Below are 16,090 nucleotides of genomic sequence, written 5' to 3' on the forward strand. Positions count from 1 at the left end.
CTCAACGTGAACAAAACAAAGGAGCTGATCGTGGACTTCAGAAGACAGCAGAGAGAGCACGCCCCATCCACATCGATGGGACCGCAGTGGAGAAGGTGAAAAGCTTCCAGGTCCTCGGCCCCGAAGACCCTCAAACTTTATCAGATGCACCATTGAGAGCATCCGGTTGGGCTGTATCACCGCGTGTTACGGCAACTGCACCACCCGCAACCGCATGGCTCTCCACAGTGGGTGGAGATGCGGTGATGCTCCGGTGATGCCCAACGCATCACTGGAGGCACACTGCCTGCCCTCCAGGACACCTACAGCACCTGATGTCACAGGAAGACCAAAAAGGATATCAACCACCCGAGCCACGGCCTGTTCACCCAGCTATCATCAGTACAGGTGCATCAAAGCTGGGGCCGAGAGACTGAAAAACAGCTTCTATCTCAAGGACATCAGACTGTTAAATAGCCATCATTAGCTGGCTACCACCCGGTTACTCAACCCTGCACCTTAGAGGCTGCTGCCCTATGTAAACTCAGAGAAAAAATAAACGTCCTCTCACTGCCAACTACGTTTATTTTCAGCAAACTAAACATGTGTAAATATAATATAAGATTCAACAACTGAGACATAAACTGAACAAGTTCCACAGACATGTGACTAACATAAATTGAATAATGTGTCCCTGAACAAAGGGTGGGTCAAATCAAAAGTAACAGTCAGTATCTAGTGTAGACACCAGCTGCATTAAGTACTGCAGTGCATCTCCTCATGGACTGCACCAGATTTGCCAGTTCTTACTGTGAGATGTTATCCCACACTTCCACCAAGGCACCTGCAAGTTCCCAGACATGTCTGGGGGGAATGGCCATAGCCCTCACCCTCCGATCCAACAAGGTCCCAAACGTGCTCAATGGGATTGAGATCTAGATTCTTAGCTGGCCATGGCAGAACACTGACATTCCTGTCTTGCAGTAAATCACACACAGAACGAGCAGTATGGCTGGTGGCATTGTCATGCTGGAGGATCATGTCAGGATGAGCCTGCCAAGGCTCAATCCAACCATCACCCCTGGTGAGACAAAACCGCGACTTGTCAGTGAAGAGCACTTTTTGCAAGTCCTGTCTGGTCCAGCGACGGTGGGTTTGTGCCCATAGGCGACATTGTTGCCGGTGATGTCTGGTGAGGACCTGCCTTACAACAGGCCTACAAGCCCTCAGTCCAACCTCTCTCAGCCTATTGCGGGCAGTCTGAGCACCGATGGAGGGATTGTGCGTTCCTGGTGTAACTCGGGCAGTTGTTGTTGCCATCCTGAACCTGTCCCGCAGGAGTGATGTTCGGATGTACCGATCCTGTGCAGGTGGTGTTACACATGGTCTGCCAATGTGAGGACGATCAGCTGTCCGTCCTGTCTCCCTATAGCGCCGTCTTAGGCGTCTCACAGTACGGACATTGCAATTTATTGCCCTGGCCACATCTGCAGTCCTCATGCCTCCTTGCAGCATGCCTAAGACACGTTCACGCAGATGAGCAGGGACCCTGGGCATCTTTCTTTTGATGTTTTTCAGAGTCAGTAGAAAGGCCTCTTTAGTGTCCTAGGTTTTCATAACCGTGACCTTAATTGCCTACCATCTGTAAGCTGTTAGTGTCTTAACGACCGTTCCACAGGTGGTTGTTCATTAATTGTTTATGGTTCATTGAACAAGCATGGGAAACAGTGTTAAAACATTTTACAATGAAGATCTGTGAAGTTATTTGGATTTTTATGAATTATCTTTGAAAGACAGGGTCCTGAAAAAGGGACGTTTCTTTTTTTGCTGAGTTTACATAGATATGGAATCACTGATCACTTTAATAATGTAACATTGGTCACTGTAATAATGTTTAAATACAATTTTATTAATTTAATCTGTATTCTACTGTTTTCCAGTCAATGTCACTCTGACATTGCTTGTCCTAATATTTGTATATTTGTTAACTTCATTCTTTTACTTTTAAATTGTGTGTATTGTTGTGAATTGTTAGATACTACTGCACTGTTGGAGTTAGTAACACAAGCATTTCGCAACGCCCGAAATAGCATCTGCTAAATATGTGTATGCGACCAATAATGATTTGATTGATTTGATTTCTAATGTAAATCTTTGGCAACACCCAAGGGGGCTATAACTGCCTAGCTCTCCCTGTAGATTCTACGATGTCGTAGTGTCCCCATGAGTGAGAGAACACTGAACCAATCACGGCGCAACTACAGAAGACTATCGACACTTACACTCAGTATTTTCCGCTGGCTGCCCCTCCACCACAAAAAACACTGAGCTCGTCTGAAACACCTGCATTTTGGAGCTGCCTTACTCAAGAAAGGTACCACGTTTGTATGCAGCTTTATTGTTTGCAAACTGATATGTGACACGAATTATTGCCAAAATAACATGCAAAACAGGCACACAGAGAATAAATACATGTTTTATTTGTTTTAGCTAAATATGCAGGGCTCAAAACAGGTTGGGCTCTGCCCCACCTACTCTGAATGACGGGTCGCCACTGAATATAGCTAGATTTGACATAGAACTGCAGTACAAAATAAGTGCAGGCTGCAGACTCTGCTGTTGTTAACACATATAAAAGGAAGGCGGGAAGACAGTACCTGTTGGGACTCTGCAGCCATATTCTTCCTCTGCTGGGCAGACTTCTCCATGGCCTCACTCAGGGACTTGGCGTAGTGGATGACAGCTTTGAGCTGAGAGTCCGTCAGCACCCACAGCAGGTCGTCCAAAATGAAGAGCAGCTTAGAGGCCAGAACATTACAGTCCTTCACCTGGGATATGATTAAAGACAGAGGAGAAACCTAGTTATTCATCATGTTACAGAGGAAGCCATTTTACATTCATACAATGACTGTGTGTTTATTTACTCTGAAGCACCTTGAGAACAGTTGCATGTGAGAAAGAAAGTGTAACGTGGTTAAAATGTTGGGGAAAAGTCACATCAAGTAAACCCCACCCTCCCAGGCCCACCCATGGCCCAGTCTTACCCTGCGCTTCAGGGCGATCCGGATGCGTCCCTGGTTGGTAATGAGGCGTAGTGGGATACTGCTCAGGTCCTGGTCTTCACTCTCTATGGCATCAGCCTCTATACGCAGACTCTGCCAGTTGATCTCCTTAAATGTCAAAACCTGGGGAGTTGCACAAAACATACACAGACAGACAAAGACACAGACACACATATATACATATTAGGGAACCATTGTATGGGACGAGCTACAAGTACACTGGCCTAAAAGTCTCTTTACGAGAAAAACAGGGAGACCATGTAAACGAGGTCATTTCTAAGGATAACGCAGACGCATTTCCTGATCTCAATTAGAGGGGCTAGAAAACATGACCAATAAAACAATGAACAATTGGCCTAATTAAGTGATTTTTATTGCTGGCCTGAAAAACAAATAAAGTGACTCTGTAGGCTGGACATAATGTACTAACTGTACCATGAAACCTGGACATACTGTACCATGAAACCTGGACATACTGTACTAACTGTACCATGAGACCTAATTTTGTGGGCGTACCTCTCCTCTCTTGGGGTCTGTGATGCGGGTGTAGCGGAGGTCAGTCTTCTGCCATTTGGGGTTGAGACTGTTACCCTGGAGCTGCCAGAGCTCGAAGGAGGCGTGGAAGGCACGGGACTGCACCTTGATGGTGATGGAGTTGATGATGACTGACATACCCTCCACCACCTTCTCAGCGAAGCCATACTCACTGCAGCAAGACACAAGAATAGACAGATAAGAATATGACCGAAGACAGTGGGTTTTCAGTAAATTATATCTGTCCAGAGCAACAGTTATATACAGTATATAATAGTATAAAATAAATGGATCTATCACAAATTTCCCTCAAAAGGTTCCAAACAGACAGAAAAGGTAAGGCTTACCTCTGGCCAGCAGTGATGGCAATAGGGGAGGGGCCATTTGGTGCACGGGGCTCCTCACACGTTCTCATCTCCACCTCCACCTTGTCCAGGAACTGCGGGGGTTGGAAGAAGTGTGCATAGTGTTGTGGCAGAATCAGATTTAGCTAGGTGACAATAGTTACCATAGTTCAGCACAGCAGGGGTGGATGCAGTATTACAATAGTAAACCAATACACTTTACTACAGGAGAAATTAAATGGACAGAGAGGAGACTGAGCAGGACAGAAACTTGTGGAGGAAGAGAACAAAGGGTATAATTCCTACCAGGCAGATGGGGCTGGTCTTCAACTTTGTCCATTGTATCTGAGGGAGACAAAACAGCAGGGGACCAGTCAGGACGGCACAAACACTTTCCTCAGCACTGTTCTACTGGACTGTTTATCATTCACTGTGTGCAAGATACACAGAGTGGCTTGTGCTTTTAGACCTCTCCTTGTAGACTTATACCCAACCTAGACTGGCTTCAAATGAGTAATCTTGAAGATAAAACATTAGTAAGGAGACATCTGATCTGGGCCATACAAAGACAGCCCAGCTAATTTCCAATCTGATCTGCAGTCCACATCTTTCTAAACAACAGGTTGAGCAGGTCATTCAGGGCTTCGTTGTGGTGCTGTGCTAGCCTCTGGCCTTATGTGTCCTTCCCCCTCATGCTGCTCTCTCGCTGTTATCTGAGGCTAGCAGTGGGCCTGGAGATGTGTCCACTGATCTTAGTGTTATTGGACAGTAATGCTGCTTATCTCTGCCGTGCTGCCAGTGTGTGTAGCCTATGCCCTCTGCGGCTTTCATTGATGTAGCTAAAGGCTACACTGTGAAACCCCAATGACATGGTCTTGTCAAACCGCTCACCATACGTTTTGGCTGGTAGTGATTTACTACTTTCATATTAATCTGCCATTGGTCAGCAAATATGACCAAGTGTTTCCCCTATATTAATTTAGCAGTGGCGGGCCCTCGCTGCTAAATAGTTGCTGCCAAGAAATAAGAAATAAATTGGGATGGTAAAACATTGTCAGTTAAACTTAAACAACTAAAACCAGATATAAAGATTGAAGAAATTATATATATTTTTTAAATAAGATCTTTTTTGAGAACTAACAATCGTCAATAAAAACTAGGAGTCAGAGAGAATCTAAAATTCCCAAACTTTTATGGCATGGAGCCCCCACTGATTTTGTTATAATGTTTGAGACACTCAGATAGCACAAGAACATGGCATAAGCCATGGCAAAATGTATAGAATTGCAGGAAATTTGCTTAAAAACTGATTTTTTCCCCCCCTCAGCCCCATGACAGAATGTGTAGAATTACAGGAAACTAGCTTTAAAACTGGGACATTTTCTCTCCTGGCAAAATGTGTAGAATTGCAGAAATGTGCTTTCAAACAGCAAAATGTCTGCAGCAAAGAGGAAGGCCTTTAAAATCTTTGGTCAGAGACTGTGCAGTTGGCCACATCCACTACCATGCCTCCCACCACACTATCTTTTCCACCGCTGCTGAAAAAACACTGACCTTAAACTACTAAATTAATGCAGTGACATAATTCTGGAACACTCTTTCTTATCTGTACACAGCCATTGTCATTGGGGAAAGACATGGTTTATTATAAGAATAACACAGTTGGGGCCTCCTGAGTGGCGCAAGCGGTCTAAGGCACTGTATCACAGTGCTAGAGGTGTCACTACAGACCCGGGTTCGATCCCTGTATCACAACCGGCTGTGATCAGGAGTCCCATAGGGCGGCGCACAATTGGCCCAGCATTGTCCGGGTTAGGAGAGGGTTTGGCCGGGGGGCTTTACTTGGCTTATCGCGCTCTAGTGACTCTTGTGGCGGGCCGGGCGCCTGCAGGCTGACCTCGGTCGCCAGTTGAACAGTGTTTCCTCCGACACATTGGTGCGGCTGGCTTCCGGGTTAAAAAGCACGGTTTGGCGGGTCATGTTTCAGAGTACGCATGACTGGACCTTCGCCTCCCGAGCCCATTGGGAAGTTGCAGAGAAAAGAAAAAGAATAACACAGTTGTCTCACCCTGATTGCAGCCTTGTTGCAGTAGACCCGGGTGACAGCCAACCAGGTGGGCAGGTCCAGCATGTTCTGCAGCACCTCCTCATCCAGCTCCAGGTTGGACAGCTGACCCTCGCCCTTCAGTGTGCTCAGGTTTATCTTGTCTGGAGACAGGTTCTTGGTGAACCTTCATACAAAGGAATGAGAGAGGGGTAAGTTCAAGAAACCATCAAACCTGGACATACTGAACTAACTGTCAGCATTGAGCCCCGATTGATTTTGTTATAATGTTTGAGTCACTTAGATGGCATAAGAACATGGGATAAAAACCAGACTGGTCACCAAAATAGTTTACACGTCATGCATGTGTGGTTTACGAGGGTTCGGAGGCTATTCAGGTTAGCCAGAAGCTAACCTGAAGCTAGCCAGAAGCTAACCTGAAGCTAGCCAGAAACTACCCAGAAGCTAGCCAGTTTACTGGCTAACATTAGTTTTTCAGCTAACCACGGTTTGTGGTCATCAGCTATTCCTTTAGCTCGTTAATCAATCGCCACATTTGTACAACTTGACTCAGACCAGAATATATCGGACCTATTTTTCTCCATATCCGCGGATTTCAACCGCAAGCTCTGGACATTTACACCTTGATTTCGCAGCTAGCTAGCTGCTACCGTGTGTCTATTGGCTTACGTCGATCCCGGAGAAAACATCAATTATTCCGGAGCCAGCCAGCTGAAGAGTTCCTTCAGACACTCCTGGGCTACAATCACCTATCCGGACCCGTTTTACTGCCAATGCGGAGCCCCACCGGGCCTTCACGACTGACTACCGACGTTATCTGCCCGAGGGAGTTATACAACTGGCACCTCCGTCGCGACGTTACCTGAACACTCATCTGGGGCCCGTTAATCGTTAGCTGTCTTATCGGCTGCTATCTGAATAAGTCTATCGGACAATTTTGTCTTGGGTCACTATAACTATGTCCATTTTGCCAATTGGATTGATTGGCAAAATGGACCTCCATCCTATGCTAGCTTGCTACCGATAGCCCGGCTAGCTGTCTGAATCGCCGTGACCCCAACCAACCTCTACTCACTGGACTCTTACGATCACTCAACTAAGCATGCCTCTCCTTAATGTCAATATGCCTCGTCCATTGCTGTTCTGGTTAGTGTTTATTGGCTTATTTTACTGTAGAGCCTCTAGCCCTGCTCACTATACCTTATCCAACCTTTCAGTTCCACCACCCACATATGCGATGACATCACCTGGTTTCAATGTTGTTTCTAGAGACAATATCTCTCTCATCATCACTCAATACCTAGGTTTACCTCCACTGTATTCACATCCTACCATATCTTTGTCTGTACATTATTCCTTGAAGCTATTTTATCGCCCCCAGAAACTCCCTTTACTCTCTGTTCTAGACGTTCTAGACGACCAATTCTCATAGCTTTTAGCCGTACCCTTATCCTACTCCTCCTCTGTTCCTCTGGTGATGTAGAGGTGAATCCAGGCCCTGCCGTGCCTAGCTCCACTCCTATTCCCCAGGCGCTCTCTTTTGATGACTTCTGTAACCGTAATAGCCTTGGTTTCATGCATGTTAACATTAGAAGCTTCCTCCCTAAGTTTGTTTTATTCATTGCTTTAGCACACTCTGCACACCCGGATGTTTTAGCCGTGTCTGAATCCTGGCTTAGGAAGACCACCAAAACATTCTGACATTTTCATCCCTAACTACAACATTTTCAGACAAGATAGAACGGCCAAAGGGGGCGGTGTTGCAATCTACTGCAAAGATAGCCTGCAGAGCTCTGTCCTACTATCCAGGTCTGTTCCCAAACAATTTGAACTTCTACTTTTAAAAATCCACCTCTCTAAAAATAAGTCTCTCACCGTTGCCGCCTGCTATAGACCACCCTCTGCCCCCAGCTGTGCTCTGGACACCATATGTGAACTGATTGCCCCCCATCTATCTTCAGAGTTCGTGCTGCTAGGCGACCTAAACTGGAACATGCTTAACACCCCAGCCATCCTACAATCTAAGCTTGATGCCCTCAATCTCACACAAATTATCAATGAACCTACCAGGTACCACCCCAAAGCCGTAAACACGGGGCACCCTCATAGATATCATCCTAACCAACTTGCCCTCTAAATACACCTCTGCTGTTTTCAACCAAGATCTCAGCGATCACTGCCTCATTGCCTGCATCCGTAATGGGTCAGCGGTCAAACGACCTCCACTCATCACTGTCAAACGCTACCTGAAACACTTCAGCGAGCAGGCCTTTCTAATCGACCTGGCCGGGGTATCCTGGAAGGATATTGATCTCATCCCGTCAGTAGAGGATGCCTGGTTATTTTTTTTAAATGCCTTCCTCACCATCTTAAATAAGCATGCCCCATTCAAGAAATTTAGAACCAGGAACAGATATAGCCCTTGGTTCTCTCCAGACCTGACTGCCCTTAAACAACACAAAAACATCCTATGGCGTTCTGCATTAGCATCGAAGAGCCCCCGTGATATGCAACTTTTCAGGGAAGCTAGAAACCAATATACACAGGCAGTTAGAAAAGCCAAGGCTAGCTTTTTCAAGCAGAAATTGGCTTCCTGCAACACAAACCCAAAAAGGTCCTGGGACACTGTAAAGTCTATGGAGAATAAGAACATCTCCTCCCAGCTGCCCATGCACTGAAGATACGAAACACTGTCACCACCGACAAATCCACTATAATTAAGAATTTCATTAAGCATTTTTCTACGGCTGGCCATGCTTTCCACCTGGCTACCCCTACCCCGTTCAACAGCACTGCACCCCCCACAGCTACTCGCCCAAGCCTTCCCCATTTCTCGTTCTCCCAAATCCAGTCAGCTGATGTTCTGAAAGAGCTGCAAAATCTGGACCACTACAAATCAGCCGGGCTAGATCATCTGGACCCTTTCTTTCTAAAATGATCTGCTGAAATTGTTGCCACCCCTATTACTAGCCTGTTCAACCTCTCTGTCGTGTCGTTTGAGATTCCCAAAGATTGGAAAGCAGCTGCGGTCATCCCCCTCTTCAAAGGGGGGGACACTCTTGACCCAAACTGCTACAGACCTATATCTATCCTACCCTCCCTTTCTAAGGTCTTCGAAAGCCAAGTCAACAAACAGATTACTGACCATTTCGAATCCCATCATACCTTCTCCGCTATGCAATCTGGTTTCAGAGCTGGTCATGGGTGCACCACAGCCACGCTCAAGGTCCTAAACGATATCTTAACCGCCATCGATAAGAAACAATACTGTGCAGCCGTATTCATTGACCTGGCCAAGGCTTTCGACTCTGTCAATCACCACATCCTCATCGGCAGACTCGACAGCCTTGGTTTCTCAAATGACTGCCTCGCCTGGTTCACCAACTACTTCTCTGATAGAGTTCAGTGTGTCAAATCGGAGGGTCTGTTGTCCGGGCCTCTGGCAGTCTCTATGGGGGTGCCACAGGGTTCAATTCTTGGACCGACTCTCTTCTCTGTATACATCAATGATGTCGTTCTTGCTGCTGGTGAGTCTCTGATCCACCTCTACGCAGACGACACCATTCTGTATACTTCTGGCCCTTCTTTGGACACTGTGTTAACAACCCTCCAGACGAGCTTCAATGCCATACAACTCTCCTTCCGTGGCCTCCAATTGCTCTTAAATACAAGTAAAACTAAATGCATGCTCTTCAACCGATCGCTGCCTGCACCTGCCCGCCTGTCCAACATCACTACTCTGGACGGCTCTGACTTAGAATATGTGGACAACTACAAATACCTAGGTGTCTGGTTAGACTGTAAACTCTCCTTCCAGACTCACATCAAACATCTCCAATCCAAAGTTAAATCTAGAATTGGCTTCCTATTCCGCAACAAAGCATCCTTCACTCATGCTGCCAAACATACCCTTGTAAAACTGACCATCCTACCAATCCTCGACTTCGGTGATGTCATTTACAAAATAGTCTCCAATACCCTACTCAATAAATTGGATGCAGTCTATCACAGTGCCATCCGTTTTGTCACCAAAGCCCCATATACTACCCACCACTGCGACCTGTACACTCTCGTTGGCTGGCCCTCGCTTCATACTCGTCGCCAAAACCACTGGCTCCAGGTCATCTACAAGACCCTGCTAGGTAAAGTCCCCCCTTATCTCAGCTCGCTGGTCACCATAGCAGCACCCACCTGTAGCACGCGCTCCAGCAGGTATATCTCTCTGGTCACCTCCAAAACCAATTCTTCCTTTGGCCGCCTCTCCTTCCAGTTCTCTGCTGCCAATGACTGGAATGAACTACAAAAATCTCTGAAACTGGAAACACTTATCTCCCTCACTAGCTTTAAGCACCAGCTGTCAGAGCAGCTCATAGATTACTGCACCTGTACATAGCCCATCTATAATTTAGCGCAAACAACTACCTCTGTCCCTACTGTATTTATTAAATTATTTTGCTCCTTTGCACCCCATTATTTCTATCTCTACTTTGCACATTCTTCCACTGCAAATCCACCTTTCCAGTGTTTTACTTGCTATATTGTATTTACTTCGCCACCATGGCCTTTTTTTGCCTTTACCTCCCTTATCTCACCTCACTTGCTCACATTGTATATAGACTTATTTTTTTACTGTATTATTGACTGTATGTTTGTTTTACTCCATGTGTAACTCTGTGTTGTTGTATGTGTCGAACTGCTTTGCTTTATCTTGGCCAGGTCGCAATTGTAAATGAGAACGTGTTCTCAACTTGCCTACCTGGTTAAATAAAGGTGAAATAAATAAATAAATGTGAGACAGTGTAAATGAGGTTCAAATTAGATGCTAGCCTGACCAAGGTCGGCTTTTTGCAGTGATATTGGCAGTGAGATGTAATTGTGAGATTCATGCTGTAGGCCTAATTGAATCCCAGGCTGTAGTACAGACCGTGTCTTTGCCAGATTCCCACCATAGGACTTTCCCCATCTGGCTTCATTGACCTTACCCTCCACTAGAGCTAAAAATGAACTGCTGAGTCATTTGCCAGAGCAAAACCTCACATAGTGAAACAGCAGTGGTGAGGGATAGGCTAGCTGTAACGTATTCTGAAAAGATGATGAGGCAACAAACAAACCATTTATAGTTCAAATCTACCACACTCACCATGACTGGAAAATTACTACCTTTACTCCACACTCATTAGTCTAACTAAAACCTGACATTTCAGACTCCAACACAAAGGCTAGTGTTTCTTGGGCTTTGGCTGGTGGTGACAGAGCTAAATGCCAATACACAAGAGGTCTGACTCTAGTGCTGGACTGACTAACCAGTCCACTGTCTGGGTAACATATTGTAATGCTACTGAGACAAGTGAGACACTGGTTCAAGATGATGTTGTCAGGGGCTTTTCTAGTAGCCTAGTGCTGCCTTTGGTATGTAGCAAGTCTCAGAATTCCTTTAACGAGAGGGCTTCATTTGAAAAGCTGAGATACCATCATAGAGTAGAGCATAAACCTCAGTCCAACAAGATTTTAATTAGCCTTCCAGTAAAGGAGCTTGACTATTACCAGTCATCAGCTGTAAAGAACAGTGTTATACGAGGTTAACCAGCCCACATTGAGTGCTAAGCTATAAGGTGAACAGGTGAACCACTCCACCCCTCAACCATACCTCAATCTCTATATCCCAGTCGCAATACTGTAATGAGATTAAAGCTACTCCACTATGACTAGGCCTATGTACTCAGAACCTTGTTCCACTGAGTACACACAGCCTGGACCCCATCTCTCCCTAAGCGAGCACTTTCACTCCACCCAACACTCCTACAGACCACTTTAGCACCCCATGATGAAATGTCCAAGTCTGAAAATAGACCTTCACCAGGGAGAGGTGTCCAAGCCTCCTCCTGAAGACCTACAGCGTATGCAGGGTTTTATTCCAGCCTTTAAAGCAGGGCTGGGCAAAAGCCTGCACACCCAGTAGCTTTTATGTGTACACTAACCCTGCTCAACTAACCCTGTACACTAACCCTGCTCAATAATGAGAAGAACAGCTCACACATTCAGCTCACACATTCGAAACAGCTCACACAGCATCCAACATGTCCTAGCTGGGGATTCAACCCTTTTAACAATACTGCGTTTGCATTTTTTAATATGGTATTTCTATCCTTTAAGAGCGGTGAACATAATAAATAGCCTGAAGGGTTGGGGTCAATTCCATTATGGTAGCCTAAATTCAGAAAGTAAACCAAAATCACATTTTTCCCAATGAAAAAGTACTGAGGAGAATTGGAATTGGAATTGACTAGAATTGAAATGGAATTGAACCCTGATAGGCTGTAGTCTGGAACACCACACAGATTATCATGGTACTGATTCAAACTAGGCTACAGCTATTTTGGGGGATTAGCATGGTTTAAGAGGTACAACAATTCTAGGGCTTATTCAATCCATAATGGCCTGGCTAGATTTTCAAACCATCTTCCAGACAGTATGAAATAGGCTATGCTAGGGGAAAGAAGTTTTTAGTACCTAAGTGAGCTGTATTCGTACCAAATTGAACTTCCCTTGTCCATCAACAAGGATCAAGTCCACCAAATCAAATCAAAGTTTATTGGTCACGTACACAGATGTTATTGCCGGTGCACTAAAAATATTTTTGTTTCTAGCTCCAATAATCCATTAATACAAAACAATACATACATAATCCAACAATTAAGAAATCAGAACGAGCAATTTCAGAAAGAGATATTTCAGAGTCTGGAATATAAATATACACTAAGTATACAAAACATTAAGAACACCAGCTCTATCCATGACAGACTGACCAGATGAAAGCTATGAATCCTTACTGATGTCACTTGTTAAATCCACTTCAATCAGCGTAGATGAAGGGGAGGGGACAATTTAAAGACAGATTTTTAAGCCTTGAGCCAATTGAGACATGGTTTGTGTATGTGTGCCATTTAGAGGGAGCATGGTCAAGACAAAAAAATTTAGGTGCCTTTGAACGGGGTATGGTAGTAGGTGCCAGGCGCACTGGTTTTTCACGCTCAACAGATTCCCTGTGTGTATAAAGAATGATCCACCACCCAAAGGACATACAGCCAACTTGACACAACTGTGGGAAGCATTGCTGTCAACATGGGCCAGAATCAGTCTTAACATTTATTAAATTGTATTTCCCCTCAATCTACACACAATACCCCATAATAAAAAAGCAAAAATAGGTTTTTATAAATGTTTGCACATTTATTAAAAATGTACAAATTAAATATAGCATTTACATAAGTATTCAGACCCTTTACTCAGTACTTTGTTGAAGCACTTTTGGCAGCGATTACAGCCTCGAGTCGTCTTGAGTATGACACGACAAGCTTGCCACACCTGTATTTGGGCAGTTTCTCCCATTCTTCTCAGCAGATCCTCTCAAGCTCGGTCAGGTTGGATAGGGAGCATTGCTGCATAGTTATTTTCAGGTCTCTCCAGAGATGTTCGATCTGGTTCAAGTCCGGGCTCTGGCTGGGCCACTCAAGGACATTCAGAAACTTGTCCCGAAGGCACTCCTGCGTTGTCTTGGCTGTGTGCTTAGGGTCATTGTCCCATTGGAAAGTGACACTTCACCCCAATCGGAGGTCCTGAGCGCTCTGGAGCAGGTTTTCATCAAGGATCTCTCTGTACTCTGCTCCGTTCATCTTTCCCTCGATCCTGACTCGTCTCCCAGTACGTGCCTTTGAAAGACTTCCCCATAGCATGATGGCACCACCACCATGTGTCACCGTAAGGATGGTGCCAGGTTTCCTCCAAATCAAATCAAATGTATTTATATAGCCCTTCGTACATCAGCTGATATCTCAAAGTGCTGTACAGAAACCCAGCCTAAAACCCCAAACAGCAAGCAATGCAGGTGTAGAAGCACGGTGGCTAGGAAAAACTCCCTAGAAAGGCCAAAACCCAGGAAGAAACCTAGAGGAACCAGGCTATGAGGGGTGGCCAGTCCTCTTCTGGCTGTGCCGGGTGGAGATGATAACAGAACATGGCCAAGATGTTCAGATGTTCATAAATGACCAGCATGGTCAAATAATAATAATCACAGTAGTTGTCGAGGGTGCAGCACCTCCAGACATGACGCTTGGCATTCGAGACAAAGAGATCAATCTTGGTTTCATCAGACCAGAGAATCTTGTTTCTCATGGTCTGAGAGTCCTTTAGGTGCCTTTTGGCAAACTCCAAACGGGCTGTAATGTGCCTTTTACTGAGGAGTTCTTCCATCTGGCCACTCTACCATAAAGGCCTGATTGGTAGAGTGCTGCAGAGATAGTTGTCCTTCTGGAAGATTCCCCCATCTCCACAGAGGGACTCTAAAGCTCTGTCAGAGTGACCATCGGGTTCTTGGTCACCTCCCTGACCAAGGCCCTTCTCCCTCGATTGCAGTTTGGCCAGGCGGCCAGCTCTAGGATGAGTCTTGGTGGTTCCAAACTTCTTCCATTTAAGAATGATGGAGGCCACTGTGTTCTCGGAGACCTTCAATGATGCAGACATTTTTTGATACCCTTCCCCAGATCTCTGCCTCGACACAATCCTGTCTCGGAGCTCTACAGACAATTTCTTTGACCTCATGGCTTGGTTTTTGCTCTGACATGCAATGTCAACTGTGGGACCTTATATAGACAGATGTGTGCCTTTCCAAATCATGTCCAATCAATTGAATTTACCACAGGTGGACTCCAATCAAGTTGTAGAAATATCTCAAGGATGATCAATGTAAACAGGATGCACCTGAGCTTCATTTCAAGTCTCATAGCAAAGGGTATGAATACTTATTAAAATAAGGTATTTCTGTTTTTATTTGTAATACATTTGCTAAATTTTCTAAAAACCTGTTTACGCTTTGTCATTATGGGGTATTGTTTGTAGATTAATGAGGATAATTTTACTTAACCTAACAGTTATATTTTAAAATAAGGCTGTAAAGTAACAAAATGTGGAAAAATTCAAGAGCTCTGAATACTTTCCGAAGGCACTGTATATACAAATACAGTATACACACACATACATAATGATGTGTATAGGCAGTATGGACAGTATATGAATAGAGTAGTTGTGTATAGCAGTAGTTATATAGAATGAGCCATGACTAGAATACAGCATATACACATTTATACAACGGGTGGGTCTAACCCTGAATGCTGATTGGTTAAAACTGCATTCCAGCCGGTGTCTATTCCACAAGTTACCACCAGCTACATCTATAATATTAAAATGCCTATTCACTCTGTTACATCTAACTGAGCAATCCACTGTCTCATCAGCCCAGGCAGGGAAGTTATAAACTTGATCTCCACTATAAAAAGCATCTGGACATTATCTCACATTTCTTTCAGACTAACATTTCGGTTCAACAGCAGAGATTTGTATAAACCTTGCTGTCTGTGTCTCTGACATGTGCAACATTGTTTTAATCTTCAAGTTCAATCTCCAGCTGTCCCATAGTAATGAACGTGTCAGGGCGAGACAAGTTCAATCTCCAGCTGTCCCATAGTAATGAACATGTCAGGGCGAGACAAGTTCAATCTCCAGCTGTCCCATAGTAATGAACGTGTCAGGGCGAGACAAGTTCAATCTCCAGCTGTCCCATAGTAATGAACGTGTCAGGGCGAGACAAGTTCAATCTCCAGCTGTCCCATAGTAATGAACATGTCAGGGCGAAACAAGTTCAATCTCCAGCTGTCCCATAGTAATGAACGTGTCAGGGCGAGACAAGTTCAATCTCCAGCTGTCCCATAGTGATGAACGTGTCAGGGCGAGACAAGTGCAATCTCCAGCTGTCCCATAGTAATGAACGTGTCAGGGCGAGACAAGTTCAATCTCCAGCTGTCCCATAGTAATGAACGTGTCAGGGCGAGACAAGTTCAATCTTCAGCTGTCCCATAGTAATGAACGTGTCAGGGCGAGACAAGTTCAATCTCCAGCTGTCCCGTAGTAATGAACGTGTCAGGGCGAGACAAGTTCAATCTCCAGCTGTCCCATCGTAATGAACGTGTCAGGGCGAGACAAGTTCAATCTCCAGCTGTCCCGTAGTAATGAACGTGTCAGGGAGAGACAAGTTCAATCTCCAGCTGTCCCAT

General features: G+C 45.0%; 1 protein-coding gene across 1 annotated transcript in view; it reads right to left on the reverse strand.

The window, feature by feature from the left end:
• LOC129829984 (bridge-like lipid transfer protein family member 3A) overlaps positions 1 to 16,090 on the reverse strand; it is an 80,628-nt gene that overhangs the window by 44,266 nt on the left and 20,272 nt on the right. The window contains exons 2-7 of the mRNA XM_055892073.1: positions 5,988 to 6,150; positions 4,226 to 4,264; positions 3,923 to 4,014; positions 3,558 to 3,747; positions 3,024 to 3,164; positions 2,637 to 2,807 (exon numbers count right to left, since the gene is read on the reverse strand). Coding sequence (XP_055748048.1) covers positions 2,637 to 2,807; positions 3,024 to 3,164; positions 3,558 to 3,747; positions 3,923 to 4,014; positions 4,226 to 4,264; positions 5,988 to 6,150 — 796 coding nt within the window. The remainder of the gene's footprint in view (positions 1 to 2,636; positions 2,808 to 3,023; positions 3,165 to 3,557; positions 3,748 to 3,922; positions 4,015 to 4,225; positions 4,265 to 5,987; positions 6,151 to 16,090) is intronic.

This window comes from Salvelinus fontinalis, chromosome 31, assembly GCF_029448725.1.
Source record: "Salvelinus fontinalis isolate EN_2023a chromosome 31, ASM2944872v1, whole genome shotgun sequence".
Classification (NCBI taxonomy): domain Eukaryota; kingdom Metazoa; phylum Chordata; class Actinopteri; order Salmoniformes; family Salmonidae; genus Salvelinus; species Salvelinus fontinalis.